This window comes from Myxine glutinosa, chromosome 7 (assembly GCF_964187855.1).
Source record: "Myxine glutinosa chromosome 7, kmMyxGlut1.1, whole genome shotgun sequence".
Classification (NCBI taxonomy): Eukaryota; Metazoa; Chordata; class Myxini; order Myxiniformes; family Myxinidae; genus Myxine; species Myxine glutinosa.
Window position 1 is genome coordinate 129,968,534 of NC_136267.1, and position 18,446 is coordinate 129,986,979.

The following is an 18,446-nucleotide window of genomic DNA, read 5'->3' on the forward strand; positions in this document are numbered from 1 at the left end:
ACTCACCACATTCAAAACATCACTCAAGACCCACCTGTTCAACACTGCATTCAACATTCAACCCACAGCATTTAACCCCTGACTATCACTTCTCCTTCTCCTTCCTTTTGCTTTGATTATTTACCTATTGATTTTTGTCTTTTTGCACTTGTTTTTTTGTACTCTGTCAAAGCGCTTTTGGGCTTCTTGAAAAGCGCTATATAAAATAAATGTATTATTATTATTATTATTATTAATGGAAAATAAAAGATACTGTCAGGTGTGTTCAGCTATGTGGGTTGGAGAGGATTTGAGTGGGCTAGTATTGCTTGTGCTGCAAAGTTTGGATAGAGCCTTGCAGAATTTCTAGACATAGAGAGCATGCCTGAGGTTTCGGATTAACAGTTAGAAAATGGCATTTTACAGCTGCAATCATAACTTGCACAATTATGTGTCAATTACTTCATTTTTCACAAAAAGGGATCCTGCAGACTGCAGACCTTAAAAATTCCTACTTTTTTGAAACGTAATTCAACATTTAAATAATATTCAGCCGTTTTAAACAATAACTCATCAGGGAAGGAGATCAAAATTTCTGCCACATTTGTGTACAAAGAAAATTAAGTCTCCAAAACACCCTGAAGAGCTGACCTGTCTCAGCTGGTTTATTAACCTTCATGGGAATTACTTTTAACCTTACCCTACTTTGGACAAACTGAGGTAATTAAAGTGTTTAACTATTGCAAGGTGTGGTGTGTAGCAAAGAGGTTGCGCTTTGAAGAGTTGACCAGGAAGAGGTCAACCAGGAATTTTCAGCTTGATCATGTACACTCTGCCAGGCATGGGTTTGGAAGGGTCAAAGTTGAGTTCCTGAGACTGTTTGCTTCTACTCTCCAATACCAGACAAAGTTCAACATCATGAGACATGGCTCATCGTAGTTGCAATCTACAGTTTGAACTTTTGTGCTATAATTCCAGTTCATATATTTGCGATCATTTTATGGGGCACAATATATACAGTGCATTCAGAAAGTATTCAGACCCCTTCACTTTTTCACATTTTGTTATGATGCAGCCTTATGCTGAAATCGTTTAAATTCATTTTTCCCTCATCAATCTACACTCAATACCTCATAATGACAAAGAGAAAACAGGATTTTAGAAAGTTTTGCAAATTTATTAAAAAGAAAAAACTGAAATATCACTGACATAAGTATTCAGACCCTTTGCTATGACACTTGAAATTTAGCTCAGGTGCCTCCCATTTCTCTTGATCATCTTCGAGATGTTTCACCTTGATTGGAGTCCACCTGTGGTAAATTCAATTGATTGGACATGATTTGGAAAGGCACACACCTGTCTATATAAGATCTCAAAGCTGACAATGCATATCAGAGCAAAAACCAAGCCATGAGGTCGAAGGAACTACCTGTAGAGCTCAGAGACAGGATTGTGTCGAGGCACAGATCTGGTGAAGCCTACGAAAAAAATTCTGCTGCATTGAAGGTTCCCAAGAGCACAGTGGCCTCCATAATTCTTAAATGGAAGAAGTTTGGAACAACCAGGACTCTTCCTAGAGCTGGCCACCTGGCCAAACTGAGCAATCGGGAGAGAAGGGCCTTGGTAAGAGAGGTGACCAAGAACCCGATGGTCACTCTGGCTGAGCTCCAGATATCCTGTGTGGAGATGGGAGAAACTTCCAGAAGGACAACCATCACTGCAACACTTCGCCGATCTGGGCTTTATGGCAGAGTGGCCAGACGGAAGCCTCTCCTCAGTGAAAGTCACATGAAAGCCCGCTTGGAGTTTGCAAAAAAGCACCTAAAGGACTCTCAGACTGTGAGAAACAAGATTCTGTGGGCTTTCATGTGTCTTTCACTGAGGAGAGTTTTGTTCATACATGTTTTGTTCATTTTGTTCATTTCACTATGTTCATACTGAAGTTCACACTGACATTTGAGTGAGTTGAAGTAGCAGAATCACAACTTTATAAAAACGCTCCCTGCCTTTTGCAGATTACTGCACATTGTATCCAACCTGCTGACAGGCAGACTGCAACTGCATCTTTCTCTGCACTGTTCTGGAATTGATTAGCTGCTGGTCTGATAAATGGAACACATCTTTCAATCCTGGAAAAATCCCAGTCTCACCATCTCCCTGTCAAAGGAACATAAAACTAATCCACTTAGTATTAAACTATTTCAATGGTGAGCCACTGGAAGAGGCATTGACCTTTTAGGTCTCACTATCAGGAAAGACCTCTCCTGGGGCGATGATGTAGCAAAACTGGCTCCAAAGCACAATAAGGGGGGAGACTGATGGGACCATCAAAGTAGTCGTAGTAGAGTAGTATCAAGGGAAGTGCGATGCTCCCCTCCCTTTATAGAAGGGATCGTTTCTCTGAATGCAGCTTTACCATGGGGACTGAAAATTCGTTTCTCGGCTTCTGCTGGACGAAATAATCTGCAAATTTCAGAAGTAAATGTTTTATACGTCGAGGTAAAATGTTCCAAATTTCAGCAATGTCCGTTTCCGCATTCTTGAGTTTTATTAACGAAAACCCTCGATTCAATGTTGGTGTCTGTCTGTCCCTCCGTCCGTCAGTTAAAAATGTGTTGGCGCTCATATCTCAAAGGCTCTTTTAGTTGTTGTTGTTGTTGTTGTATACAAGATCGAGGCTTGCGAAAGACCGAACATTAATCACACAAAAAGTCAAACCGACACATAAAACACAAAATAAGGGGAGCGGTAGACAAGATGGGGAGAGAGGGGGAAGGACACAAACACAACATTTGAGCAGGGACATCGATAGAACTGTAGGAGGGAGAGGGCTTGGTGGGAGGTGGGAGAGGTATAAAACATATGGACACTGCAAGGACTTCCAGGAAAGAAGTCGGTATTTCACAAAAGTGTATCTGGGGTGAATTAACGGGGGTAGAAGAGATCAAGGCTTTGGATGGGGGAAGATAAGAGATGGTGGTGAACAGCTGTTTTAAAGACCTGGAGGGAGGAGTGGGATTAAAGAGAGTGAGGGAGTTTGTTCCAGAGGCGGAAGAAAAGAGGAATGAAAGAGTGAAGGTGAGCAGAGAGTCTTGATTTTGGCAGTTTCACCAGAAGAGGGATGCTGGCAGATCTTGTGCGACCTGTAGGAATATTTGGGGGACAGAGCACAGAGAGAGCTGGGGGAGCAAGGCCGGAGAGGAGTCGGTAGAAGACAGAATGTCCACCAACCTGCCTGCGGTGAGTGAGTGAAATGCCCTCAGAGTTAGCTTCATCGCGGGAGATTCCAATGATTCTGAAAGCTTTGGTTTCAACAGCTTGAAGCCGAGCTGGGTGTGAGGCAGGTGTACCAGCTCAGAGGGGAGAGCAGTATACATTGAGCTGCGGATGAAAGTCTTGTATGTGGTGAGGAGCTCAGGTGTGCCAAGGAAGGACTTCGCACAACGGAGGATGCCCAGTCGTCGACTGGCTTTGGAGGCCAGATTTGGTATAGATGGTAATATAATAATAGTATAGTATAGGTAATATATAACTATAAAAGTATAGGTAGTAATATCACTGTTGTGTTTTGAATGTGTGGTGAATGCTACGGCTCCTCGGAAGGTATATTACCACATGAGAAGTGTATAGAAATCAAAGTCTTCATTTGTGATAAGATCTGAAGAAAACGGCATAAAGCAGGATATCTCAAAAGGTTGTGGACGGATTCAGACGAAACTTGGTGGACCGGCCGTGTGTGTGACAAGTAAGAGTTGGTTAAATTTTGGTGAAGATCTGAATATGGATTCGGATATGAGAATAATTAAATTTTTAAGTGATTCTTCACCATTGAGAGATCGGGTTTCCATGCCGTTAACAAAAAAAACCTCAAAAATATCAGCAAATAAAAGTTGGTCAGTGCAGCCTCACTCTGCCCATGGTGGGTCAGGTGACCTAAAATAACGGGACATAATGTGATATTGAAAGGGCACGGTCACTCCCTGCAGGAGCTGGTGTTTTTTAGTTTTATGGCAGTATGATTAGAGAAGCGGCTGTGCATTTGTATCATTTACGGACTGTGTACAGTGTGAGGAAGTCGTTTACCATTTACAGATGGTGGAGAATGGCAGGCATGTGTTACAGTGTATATTTAAAGGCGTTGCACGTTTACATATACAACCTGACTTCTTGTCAGGGACCCTGGTTATGACGAGCATTCAGAACATGTTTTCATCAATGCATAATTTCCCTATATTCATGATCCACGTAGCTGGAAATTAACACGGAAATAAAGAAATTGCTTTGTCCTGGGAAATTGAGGCAATGTGAAATCAAGGCTTTGTCCAAGGCCATATGATGGAAAATCCTCAAAATACAGATGAGATTGAATAAATAAATTATCCAAAACATCAAAAGAAATAATCGTTTTATCATTCCCTGCGTGCTTGCGTCACTCTCGTGCTGAAATACACCGCCCAGTACAAATACATCTGAGGAAGAGAGGGGATGTTATCGTTGCCTCGTAACAAGTTAAATTGTAAACTCCGCCTCTGAAATGTAAAGAATATATTCTTCTGGAAACTGAATTTATGCTTTGCAACAGCGTTTTGTTTACCCAGTAAGGCATGCAAAATGATTGTTATATGTTATATACCTTACTGCTTGTATCATCGGTTCGGAAAGTGAACCCAGATCAGACAAAGAATCGCTCTCTTTCTTGCAGCCCATTATGTAAATCGTTACTAATCTAAATTTAATCAACTAGGACGTGCCCGTACGTGGGTGCCCGTTCGGAAAAACATTCCAAACCGCGTGGCAGTAACGACCACAGAACCCCCCCCTCTATTTACATGAAATGGTTTGGTCCATTCGCAAAGCCAAAGCGAACGACCACAGAACCCCCCCCCCCCCCCCCTCTATTTACATGAAATGGTTCGGTCCATTCGCAAAGCCAAAGCGAACGGCGAACGGCTAAATCGCCATAGCTCGGTAACTACTTCTCCGATTAATATGAAACCTTGAAAAGGCACATCCTCGGGTCCCCAGCAATATACCTGGCAAGTTTCAAGTATATCGGACCCGTGGTTGTCGAGAAACAGCGGTCACAGACACACAGACACACAGACATACACACAGACATACAGAGATTACTGGAATTATCTAAATTTAATCAATGTATTAAAAAGGGAAGATGCTAACTTAACAGTGCTGATAACTCGATTCGGCTCTGTTGTTCGCAGCAGTTACAAGAATATGACAATTACTGTATGTTTTCCACTTTGGTTTATAAGTTCCAGATCCACCCATTAACACTAATCTTCGATTTAGAATGATAAATTATGTCTCTTGGCATTGCCCAGCAACCCATTAGAATGTAAAGAATAGTTTTACTTTATAACCTTTGTCAAATTTACAATTAAAATGACTATAGCTGTAAACGGTTAAATTAAGAGCTCATTCTGATCACGCATTCTTGATTTACTTGAGTTATTTAGCCGCTTGTGGAATGTAACCAAAATCCACTTCATCAAAGAAAGAAAGAGCTTTCCCAACCCATCTCATCAAATAAAAGGTTTATATTTATGTCTGCATGTTGGATGCACCCCAGTATCTCCTTGCAGTCTGCAAGCATGCCCCACTAGTACATACATACATGTTACATACTTGTTACATACATATTACACAATACATGTTACATTCATATATATTACGTACATATTACATACACACATATTGCACACATACATATTACATAATACATGTTACATACATACATGTAACATACATATATATTACATACATATTACATACATACATAAATATTACATACACACATACATATTACATACATACATACACATTGCATACATACATACATATATATGTACATACATATTACATACATAACACATATCACATACATACATTCTGAAGGATTCTGGAGGGTTCTAAAGGGTAATTATAAAGGGTTGTAAAGGTAATTCTAATGGCTTCTCAAGGATTCGAAAGGATAATAATTCTAATGGGTTCTAAAGGGTAATTCTAAAGGATTATAAAGGGTAATTCTAATGGGTAATTCTAAAGGGTAATTATAGTGGGTTCTAAAGGATTCTAAAGGATAATAATTCTAATGGGTTCTAAAGGGTAATTATAAAGGGTAATTCTAATGGGTAATTCTAATGGGTAATTCTAATGAGTAATTCTAATGCGTAATTTTAATGGGTAATTCTAGTGGGTTCTAAAGGATTCTAAAGGATAATAATTCTAATGGGTTCTAAAGGGTAATTCTAAAGGGAAATTCCAAAGGGTAATTTTAAAGGGTTCCAAAGTATTCTGAAGGATAATAATTCTAATGGGTTTAAAGGGAAATTCAAAAGGTTTATAAAGGGTAATTCTAATGGGTAATTCTAAAGGGTAATTCTAGTGGGTTCTAAAGGGTTCTAAAGGGTAATAATTCTGATGGGTTCTAAAGGGTAATTCTGATGGGTTCTAAAGTGTAATTCTAATGGGTTCTAAAGGGTAATTCTAAAGGGTTGTAAAGGATAATTCTGATGTATTTTAAAAGGTAATTCTCATGGGTAATTCTAAATGGTAATTATAAAAGGTTCCAAAGGGTAATTCTAATGAGTTCTAAAGGGTGCTAAAGGGTAATAATTCTGATGGCTTCTAAAGGGTAATTTTAAGGGGTTCTAAAGGGTAATTCTAATGGGTTCTAAAGGGTTATAATTCTGATGGGTTGTAAAGGGTAATTATAAAGGGTTCTAAAGGTTAATAATTCTGATGGGTTCTAAAGGGTAATTCTAAAGGGTAATTCTAAAGGGTTGTAAAGGGAAATTTTGATGTGTTCTAAAAGATAATTCTCATGGGTAATTCTAAAGGGTAATTATAAATGGTTCTAAGGGGTAATTATTTAGGATAATTCTAAAGGGGAATTCTAAATGGTTGTAAAGGGAAATTCTGATGTGTTTTAAAAGATAATTCTCATGGGTAATTCTAAAGGGTAATTATTTCAGATAATTCTAAAGGGTAATTCTAAAGTGTTGTAAAGAGTAATTCTAATGTGTTCTAAAAGATAATTCTCATAGGTAATTCTAAAGGGTAATTATAAAGGGTTCTAAAGGGTGATCGTAAAGGGTTCTAAAGAGTAATTTTAATGGGTAATTGCAATGGGTTGTAAAGGGTAATTCTAATGGGTTATAAAAGATGATTCTGAAGGATTCTAAAGGGTAATTATAATGGGTTCTAAAGGGTAATTCTAAAGGGTTCTAAAGGGTAGTTCTAAAGGGTTCTAAAGTTGTCAGCATCTGGAAGTCCTGTAACTTGCATGGATTGCTCACACACTGCCAAAGTACACCACTTCCTTCGGACATGGGTACAATTGTTTTTTAAAGGTTAAAAAACCTTTGGTTTCAGACCAGGTCACTCTACTCTGGACATGCTGCTTCTGCTGTCTCAACAATGGATGGAGGTCCTCAATGCCAAACAGGAAATCAGAGCTGTCTCCCTTGACATATCACGTGCCTTCGATACGGTCTGGCACCCAGCTCTGCTCATCAAACTCTCCTCCTATGGTATCCATGGAAATCTCCATGCATGGCTTGCGGACTTACTCTCTGGTCGTAGTCAACGTGTGGCCCTGAATGGATTTCTCTCATCTCCCCTTCCCGTTCAGGCTGGAGTTCCCCAAGGCAGTGTGCTGGGCCCTGTGCTTTTTCTGGTCTTTATCAATGATCTCTCCGACTCTCTGGAAAATCCTCTGTATCTCTTTGCTGATGACTCCACTCTCTGCCGCTCCATTCCTCTTCCCTCAGATCGGCAGTCTGCAGCCTCCTCACTCTCTGAAGACCTGGACAAAATCACAGACTGGTCAAACATGTGGAACATGTCTTTCAATCCTGACAAATCTCACACTCTTACTATGTCTCTCCGAAAAGATCGACTGGACAACCCTCCCATCTACTTTCTCAACAATCCTCTCCAAGAAGTTCTGTCGCTCAAGCTTTTGGGTCTCACCATCTGCCATGATCTTTCTTGGGAAAACCACATTTCCAAGCTGGCCTCCAAAGCCAGTCGCCGACTGGGCATCCTCCGTCGTGCGAAGTCCTTCCTAGGCACACCTGAGCTCCTCACCACATACAAGGCTTTCATCCGCAGCTCAATGGAATACTGTTCTCCCCTATGGGCTGGTGCTCCTGCCTCACACCTGGCTCGGCTTCACGCTGTTGAATCCAAAGCTTTCAGAATCATTGGAATCTCCCGCGATGAAGCTATCTCTGAGGGCCTTTCACTCACTCACCGCAGGCAGGTAGGTGGACATTCTGTCTTCTACCGACTCCTCTCCGGCCTTGCTCCCCCAGCTCTCTCTGTGCTCTGTCCCCCAAATATTCCTACAGGTCGCACAAGATCTGCCAGCCACCCTCTGATGGTTAAACTGCCGAAATCTCGGCTCTCTGCTCACCCTCACTCTTTCATTCCTCTTTTCTCCCGCCTCTGGAACAAACTCCCACACTCACTTCAATCACACTCCTCCCTCCAGGTCTTCAAAACAGCTGTTCACCACCATCTCTTATCTTCCCCCATCCAAAACCTTGATCTTTTCTACCCCCACTAATTCACCCCAGATCCACCTTGTTTGAAATTCCAACTTCTTTCCTGGAAGTCTTGGCAGTGTCCATATGTTTTAGACCTCTCCCACCCCCCCCCCCCCCCCTTCCCATGCCTCCCCCCCAAAGCCCTCTCGCTCCCACAGTTCTCTCGATGTCTCCATGTCTCTCGGTCCCTGCTCTCAAATGTTGTGTTTGTGTCCTTCCCCCTCTCTCCCCATCTTGTCTACCGCTCCCGATGTTATTTGTTTTGTGTGTCTGTTTGTCTTTCTGTGTGATTAATGTTCGCTCTTTCACGAGCCTCGATCTTGTATAAAAAAAATAAAATAAAAAAATTAAAAAAAGGAAAAAAAAAAGGTTGATTAAATTATATGAAATTAACTCTATTTAAAAGAGGACCACGACGCATCTTAAAAGTCAAAGCAGAAAGGTCTAAAATTCACACCAAGTTATCAACTAACAGTGCAGCGTCCTTCATTAACTAATTCCCGACACCGTCAAAACTCGCAGTGTATATGAGAACCTCAAATAACCTGCTTTTAGCTTTTTCCCCACCGCATGATTTGGATCTTAACGAGATACAGATGCGACTCTTGTCGTATCTGTGGCTTGTTTAGCATGACGGGATATGCGCTTCCTTTGAAGCCACCACGTGGTACCATATAGGAGGGTTCAAAGTGATACTTGAGCAACTACTGAATTGTCAAATAATGGTAATAAACCGGAACATTTGTTGAATCAAAGAATCCTCTGTGTTTGGGAGCATTGTTCTTCTTGTGAAAAGTTACATTGAATATTGTCGTGAGTTTGAAAGATTTCACTTATGGAAGAAGAAGAAGAGAGCTATTGCAGACATGACGCCGCAGCAAAGTTTATGAAATTTGATTATTGTTTTCACTCCGATTTCGGTGAGGGTGAAACAAAATAGGCTTTATTCACAATCCATAATGAGCAGTAGGGATCCATCCATTCCAGTGGCATCTGACATTGCATTCGAACTTAACACGCATGGTCAGAAAAGAACATACCATCAATACGGTTAGAGAGGTTACACATTCGTTGTTGCAAAGCAACCCACAAAAATTATGAATCCACTAAGTTTTGTTGCTCACATTAGGATCGGCCAAAGGCAAGTCGACTCACCCTGAGCATGCAGCGTGCGGAGACTGAGCGCTTGCCAAAGCAAGACTAGAAACGCGTGGGAAGCAGAAGCTCTGATCGTGATATCCATTGCTATACCTGGGCCGATGTTAGGGTTGAAGCATGGGAGATTGCTTTATATTACAATGGGAAAAAAATTAATGACGTCAGAGACCAAGTAAATATACAGAGGAGACGAACAGACAAAGCATTGCCGCTTGCTAAAGCTGGCGGGCGGACACTGAAACCCACCGGAAAGAATGCGTGAGGGGGTGGAGGCAACGGGGTGTAATGGCCACATATCAGGGATTTGGGCTTCCCTGGTTCGCCACAGAAGGGTGTGTGCTCCTTTGGAGTTCATCCATCCCTCCTCCCTATTCCGTCCACCCTGTTGGATCCTCAATGGATGTTCAATGTTTGATTTCCTTCGGCTCATTTTGTTTACTACTTTCTTTCTTTTTTCAATAAAAAAGTTTTTTTTAAAAAATTAAAATAAGCGAACTGGTCCTGAAGCTCTTAGTGGAGTTTGTACATATATCAGGAAAAGGAGAAATTTGTGAACTACAAGATATCAATAAAACAAAAAATAGACAACATGCAAATCAACGTAGCATATAGGATTTGAATCTGGATCCCAGTACCATAAGTATAGTCCCACACACATTACAAAAATTTGGATTTTAAGATTAAAGAGGCAGAGCGATGAAGACAGACATCAAGATTGGGATGCAAATGGTAATTAAAGGCACAAAGAAATTAGACAGCACTATATGAGCACGATGGTGGATGACGCACGAGTTTGCGAGTGATCCTGTAATGGAGCAAAAAGGAAGGGGAGAAGGGAAAGCAGAATGGTAAGGTAAGGATCAGGCAGGGCCTCTCAAAATACATGGTCAACAAAAAGAGAGTAAGACAAACAAAATGTAAGACAAAAAGTTTTTTGCCGATTTTTTTTGTGTTAAAGGACAAATTCAAGTGAGGGTGGTGAATAATGAGACAGAGGGGATGGAGACACTGCGGCGAGTGGTTATGGGAAACAGTTGGAAAAAATGGGTATGCCCAAACCTATCGGATCCTGAGACGCAGGATCAAAATAAATAGAATGAGGATGAAAAAGATACATCGGAGCCTGCGCACAGTACGAATAACAATCAACACAGAGTTTGCCAAATTTGGCACCATGATTAGTCATAAGAAAAAATACGAATCGGCTGTTGCTGGGACAAGGTCTCAGAGGTTGTCCTTGAAGGTCTTCAAGACAGTTTGCTCACCACCATCTCAAATCATTCCCCATACAATACGATGATATTTTCTACACCCGTTAAACCACACCACCCCTCCCAAACCTTCGAGTACATATCCAGCTTGTCCACCCATTGCGTTTTCTGCTACCCCTCATCGTACCTGCATCCCCTGTTTGGCTGTCTCTGTCCATTTTCTCCCTCTGCCCTCCTGTTGGCGTTTCCCTTTCTCCTGGTGTTCCCTTTACTATGTTGTGTCCTGATCTGTTCTGTGTCCTAGATCTTCCAAGAGCCAAGACCATGTATTAAAAAAAGATGTAAAGGTCGAAAGGTGTGAAGGTCAAAAGCTGTAAAGGTCAAAAGGTGTAAAACCCAAAAGCTGTAAAGGTTGAAAGGTGTGAAAAGGTCAAAAGGTGTGAAAAGGTCAAAAGGTGTGAAAAGGTCACAAGTTCTGAAAAGGTCGCAAAGTCTGAAAAGGTTAAAAATGGTCAAAAATGTATAAAGGGGTCTAAAGTATCTAAAAAGTCTAAAAAGGGTTTAAAAGTCAAATGGGATCTAAAGTGTATTAAAAGGTCTAAAAAGGATGAAAGGGGTCTAAATGGTAGAAAGGGGTATAAAGGGGTCGAAAGGTCTAAAAGGCACGTTCCAATAGTATGTAAGTCATGGACGTAATCAATAGATGTAGTCACAGTCCAATAATACGTAATTAATAGAGGAACTCACGTTAAAACAGTAGGTAAGTAATAGACCGACTCAAATTTCAATAATACGTAATTAATATGCATGCTCACATTCCAATAGTACGAAATTAATAGACATGGTACTCACATTTCATTAGTACGTACTTAATGGACATACACTACTCACAATAAGTTAGGGATATTGGCAGGTTCTGCGGTGTGGTTGATTTTGTGTATTAATTATGTTGAAAAGAGTTGTTGGTCCTAATTCTATGGTTATTAATGTGTGAAAAAACACAGCATTCTTGATTTCAATACCCTAACCCTAACCCCTATAAAAAAAAAAAACTCACTCCCACAATATCCTTAACTTATTGTGAGTATTGTACTCACCTTCCAATAGTAGGTAATTAATAGATGTACTGTACATACATGCAAATAGTACGTAATTAATAGATGTACTGTACATACATTCAAATACTACGTAATTAATAGATGTACTGTACATACATTCAAACAGTACGTAATTAATAGATGTACTGTATATACATTCAAATAGTACGTAATTAATAGATGTACTGCACATACATTCAAATAGTACGTAATTAATAGACATTCTCAAATTTCATGAGTACGTAATTAACGGACATATTTACCTTCCAATAGTACGTAATTAATAGATGTACTGTACATACATTCAAATAGCATGTAATTAATATATGTACTGTCCATACATTCAAATAGTACGTAATTAATAGACATTCTCAAATTTCATGAGTACGTAATTAAAGGACATATTTACCTTCCAATAGTACGTAATTAATAGATGTACTGTACATACATTCAAATAGTACGTAATTAATATATGTACTGTACATACATTCAAATAGTACATAATTAATAGACATTCTCAAATTTCATGAGTACGTAATTAATTAACGGACATACTCACCTTCCAATAGTACGTAATTAATAGATGTACTGTACATACATTCAAATTGTACGTAATTAATAGACATACTCACATTTCATTAGTACTTAATTAATAGACATACTCACCTTCCAATAGTACGTAATTAATAGATGCACTGTATATACATTCAATTAGTACGTAATTAAAGGATATATGTTCCAAAAGTACGTAATTAATGGACATACTAACTTCCCATTAGTATCATAAACGATTATCATTATTACCATCGCTAACACTTTTAGCATTATCATTATTTTCACTTTGTGCTGGTTTTCAATGCCAGCATAAGTGCGGACAGTGGTTTTCAATGGTAGCACAAGTGCGGAAAGTGGTCTTGCAACACTAACACAAGAGCAGAAAGTGCTTTTCAACACGAGCACAAGTGCAGAAAGTGTTTTTCCACAAAGAGGAGTGCAAAAAGTGGTTTTGCAACACACGCGCTAGTGCGGAAAGTGATTTTCAACACCAGCACAAGTGCGTAAAGAGGTTTTCCAACACCAGCACAAGTGCGGAGAGTGGTTTTCAATGTCAGCACAAGTGCGGAAAGTGGTTTTCCAACACCAGCACAAGTGCGGAGAGTGGTTTTTCCACGACAGCACAAGTCCGGAAAGTGGTTTTACAACACGAACACAAGTGAGACAAGTGGTTATTCAACACTAACACGAGTGAGACAAGTGGTTTTTCAAACACTAGCACAAGTGCCGAAAGTGGTTCTCAACACTAACATGAGGGCGTTAAGTGGTTTTGCAACATTAGCGCAAGTGTGGAAAATGGTTTACAATGCCAGCACAATTGCGGAAGGTGGCTTTGCAACACCAGCGCAAAGTGCTTAAAGTTGTATTGCAATACTGTGGAAGTGTAACTCAGTGTAACGTATTGATTGACCCTGGTAACTTATTAATTAACCTGGTAACAAAGCAGATACATTTTACATGCAAACTCTGTTTGACGAGTTTGTAAATGAGTGTTAGGAATGCGCCCGAACATGATAATCTCTTTATCCACCTGGTCACAGCCCCTGGCTGAAGCACCCCCCTATCGTTTGGTAAACGGAACTCACAACAGGAGGGGAGCGAGCTGATACCAGGACTTGGTACATGCATGACCTCGGGGCATTAGTGGAGAGGAGATTAAGTCCAGTTTGTCCATATAAACGGGAGCAAACGTTGAGTAAAGTGGACTTGTCTCGAGAAGCGCTGATCGACGGCAGTGGCGGAGGAGACATCGGCTGAACGAGAGGGAGCCAAGGAGACATCGGCTGAACGAGAGGGACCAGCGAAAAGAGTTAACCTGATCCATTATATTATGCGGTATCATTTTGGTAATTGGAATGAGTGAATACAGTTAATAAACCAAGACCTTTTGTAAACCTGTGTCCGGTCATTGGAGTCCTGAGTCCCCCACTACATATTCCCGGACAATCTGGAGGCACCGCTGACATCAATTGTACAAACAAGTCTTCTTGAAAAGGTCTTTAAAAGGTGAGTGTGTCTTGTTTGTCCAATATGATTTACGAACTTGGAAGTTATGTGTACATACATGGGGGAGCAGGTGGTCTGGGGCTTCTTTGCGCACCGATGCCGCGATATAGGTGGCGTGAGCCATCACGAATGGGATTTCGATAAACGACTGTAGCAATTTATTCGTTTTTCTCTAAATGAAGGGTCTTACTGTGACCTGGAAGCAAACGGAGCAAGTGTGCACCTTGCGACCATTTGCTTCCAGGACGTGTAAGGCCGGTACACTCGTTTACCCACCCGCACACGTATAAAGTACTACTTTTTTTTTTTGCACTTGTTCGAAGCACTTGACTTGCTCGGCGCTCGGCGAGCGACAGGGAACTGGGAAACGGAATTATATTTATATATATATATATTTCCAATATGGTACACCGGCCACAACGATTTTAGCGATTATCCGAGTTTTTTTTTTTAACGATTTCTGTAAATACGTATTTTTCCTGCGCTGTGTAATTCTTCTGACACGCGCCACGAAGAAACGCACCACTGATGTGCATGAAGCGACTTGTTTGCCGGTTCGGTAAGGTCCGTCCGTACACGTGTACAATCGTGTACACCCGTTTTAAATAAATAATTTTTTTTTTCAGTTTTCCCGCCATGCCTATAAATTCATGACAGACAACCCCCCCTCATGCCGGTCCAGAATTATGATGAAAGATGGCGATTGAAAAAAAATTGCATCAAATTTTGTCCAGGTCCATCACGAAGCCTTTGAGACATGCTTCACGGTTGAATAAAAAACCACCGTTTAGAGTACTTCTTTTTTTTGCACTTGTTCAAAGCACTCGACTTGGAGCCAGCGACTTGCTCGGCGGGGGATATAATTTTAGATATATATATAGTACGGGCATGCCCTAGTGAGAGATAATTACAGGAAATGGTGTTTGTGAGTAACAACCACCCTCTGGTCGAGGCTCATAGAAGGGGTGATGCTTACTGATTCGGCACGCTTACAATAGGTGTTAATGGTGGGATGTCAGAGGTTTTGGTGTGGGCTTAATATTCACACTGTTTGGAAAATAATGCTCGATGCAACATGATCCTAAAAAGAACCATTGCATGTAAATAGAAGGGGGGTTCTGTGGTCGTTCGCTTTGGCTCTGCGGATGGACCGAACCATTGCATGTAAATAGAAGGGGGGTTCTGTGGTCGTTCGCTTTGGCTCTGCGGATGGACCGAACCATTGCATGTAAATAGAAGGGGGGTTCTGTGGTCGTTCGCTTTGTCTTTGCGAATGGACCAAACCATTGCATGTAAATAGAAGAGGGGTTCTGTGGTCGTTACTGCCACGTGGTTTCAAAGTTTTTGTTGTTGCTTGCACGCATGTGTTTTTTTTTTTGCAAGCACGTACGGGCGGGCACGCCCTAGTATATATAAATAGAGGTAATATTGAGTTATGGAATTAATTGCTTTCAACAAGACAGAGTGAGACAAAGTGAGAAAGAGAGACAGACAGAGAGAGATAGACAGAGAAAAGAAAGAAAGAGAGACATAGAGACAAACAGAGATAAAGATGATAGTCAGACACATAGAGAGAGACAGACAAAAAGAGATAGACAGAGTGAGACAAAGTGAGAAAGAGAGACAGACAGAGAGAGATAGACAGAGAGAGAAAGAGAGAGAGACATAGAGACAAACAGAGATAAAGATGATAGTCAGACACATAGAGAGAGACAGACAAAAAGAGATAGACAGAGTGAGACAAAGTGAGAAAGAGAGACAGACAGAGAGAGATAGACAGAAAAAGAAAGAAAGAGAGACATAGAGACAAACAGAGATAAAGATGATAGTCAGACACATAGAGAGAGACAGACAAAAAGAGATAGACAGAGTGAGACAAAGTGAGAAAGAGAGACAGACAGAGAGAGATAGACAGAAAAAGAAAGAAAGAGAGACATAGAGACAAACAGAGATAAAGATGATAGTCAGAGTCAGACACATAGAGAGAGACAGACAGAGAGAGATAGACAGAGTGAGACAAAGTGAGAAAGAGAGACAGACAGAGAGAGATAGACAGAGAAAAGAAAGAAAGAGAGACATAGAGACAAACAGAGATAAAGATGATAGTCAGAGTCAGACACATAGAGAGAGACAGACAGAGAGAGATAGACAGAGTGAGACAAAGTGAGAAAGAGAGACAGACAGAGAGAGATAGACAGAGAAAAGAAAGAAAGAGAGACATAGAGACAAACAGAGATAAAGATGATAGTCAGACACATAGAGAGAGACAGACAAAAAGAGATAGACAGAGTGAGACAAAGTGAGAAAGAGAGACAGACAGAGAGAGATAGACAGAGAAAAGAAAGAAAGAGAGACATAGAGACAAACAGAGATAAAGATGATAGTCAGACACATAGAGAGAGACAGACAAAAAGAGATAGACAGAGTGAGACAAAGTGAGAAAGAGAGACAGACAGAGAGAGATAGACAGAGAGAGAAAGAGAGAGAGACATAGAGACAAACAGAGATAAAGATGATAGTCAGACACATAGAGAGAGACAGACAAAAAGAGATAGACAGAGTGAGACAAAGTGAGAAAGAGAGACAGACAGAGAGAGATAGACAGAAAAAGAAAGAAAGAGAGACATAGAGACAAACAGAGATAAAGATGATAGTCAGACACATAGAGAGAGACAGACAAAAAGAGATAGACAGAGTGAGACAAAGTGAGAAAGAGAGACAGACAGAGAGAGATAGACAGAAAAAGAAAGAAAGAGAGACATAGAGACAAACAGAGATAAAGATGATAGTCAGAGTCAGACACATAGAGAGAGACAGACAGAGAGAGATAGACAGAGTGAGACAAAGTGAGAAAGAGAGACAGACAGAGAGAGATAGACAGAGAAAAGAAAGAAAGAGAGACATAGAGACAAACAGAGATAAAGATGATAGTCAGAGTCAGACACATAGAGAGAGACAGACAGAGAGAGATAGACAGAGTGAGACAAAGTGAGAAAGAGAGACAGACAGAGAGAGATAGACAGAGAAAAGAAAGAAAGAGAGACATAGAGACAAACAGAGATAAAGATGATAGTCAGACACATAGAGAGAGACAGACAAAAAGAGATAGACAGAGTGAGACAAAGTGAGAAAGAGAGACAGACAGAGAGAGATAGACAAAAAAAGAAAGAAAGAGAGACATAGAGACAAACAGAGATAAAGATGATAGTCAGACACATAGAGAGAGACAGACAGAGAGAGATAGACAGAGTGAGACAAAGTGAGAAAGAGAGACAGACAGAGAGAGATAGACAGAAAAAAGAAAGAAAGAGAGACATAGAGACAAACAGAGATAAAGATGATAGTCAGACACATAGAGAGAGACAGACAAAAAGAGATAGACAGAGTGAGACAAAGTGAGAAAGAGAGACAGACAGAGAGAGATAGACAGAAAAAGAAAGAAAGAGAGACATAGAGACAAACAGAGATAAAGATGATAGTCAGATTCAGACACATAGAGAGAGACAGACAGAGAGAGATAGACAGAGTGAGACAAAGTGAGAAAGAGAGACAGACAGAGAGAGATAGACAGAGAAAAGAAAGAAAGAGAGACATAGAGACAAACAGAGATAAAGATGATAGTCAGACACATAGAGAGAGACAGACAAAAAGAGATAGACAGAGTGAGACAAAGTGAGAAAGAGAGACAGATAGAGAGAGATAGACAGAAAAAGAAAGAAAGAGAGACATAGAGACAAACAGAGATAAAGATGATAGTCAGAGTCAGACACATAGAGAGAGACAGACAGAGAGAGATAGACAGAAAAGAAAAAGAGAGAACATTTTTGGGAACGTTTTTCACATTACTTTCCTGCAACATTGAAATAATGTTGTTGTAAAACGTTTCCACAACGTCGCCACAACGTTTCACTTTCGTTGTTGCAACGTTTTGCTCCAACGTTTTGGGAACATTCAAATGTTGTGTTTTGCTGATGCTAATTACCTGAGGTAATTACAGTAATTACAGTTCCGGTAATTACAGTAATTACAGTAATCATTACAGTAATTGCAGTAATCTTATTACAGTAATTACATTACATTAACTCAGGCACCTGTTGAGTAAGGAAGCTGATATTTGGACATGACACTGACCAAGTGAGGTGGCTGTCAAGGAAAATATTGATTTATTGATTAATCATTTAATAAATTAACTCGTTGATTTATAAATGACTTATTTAATTAAAGGTCCTCAGAGATACATCTTCGGATGAAATACTTGCAGATTGGTTATGCTATGAGCCAATTGATTAAGGAAAATATTTTGTCATATTGGCCATATTGGCAATTTCGTGGCCATATTCGTGGCAACTCAGTTAGTGCCACTGCACCTT

The 18,446-nt window shown here is 40.3% G+C and overlaps 1 protein-coding gene and 1 long non-coding RNA gene across 2 annotated transcripts in view; one reads left to right on the plus strand and one right to left on the minus strand.

Annotated features, from left to right (window-relative positions):
- Positions 1 to 9,926, minus strand: part of VWDE (von Willebrand factor D and EGF domains) — a 184,755-nt gene extending 174,829 nt beyond the window's left edge. Inside the window, exon 1 of the mRNA XM_068121625.2 lies at positions 9,705 to 9,926. Within this exon, the coding sequence (XP_067977726.2) occupies positions 9,705 to 9,792 (88 nt within the window). The 5' untranslated portion in view covers positions 9,793 to 9,926. The remainder of the gene's footprint in view (positions 1 to 9,704) is intronic.
- A 5,848-nt stretch (positions 9,927 to 15,774) lies between these two features.
- LOC144892834 (uncharacterized) lies at positions 15,775 to 17,325 on the plus strand. The gene is made up of 4 exons (XR_013623981.1): positions 15,775 to 16,087; positions 16,135 to 16,229; positions 16,277 to 16,912; positions 16,960 to 17,325. It is a non-coding gene; the product is annotated as an uncharacterized LOC144892834 (long non-coding RNA).
- The last annotated feature ends 1,121 nt before the right edge of the window (positions 17,326 to 18,446 follow it).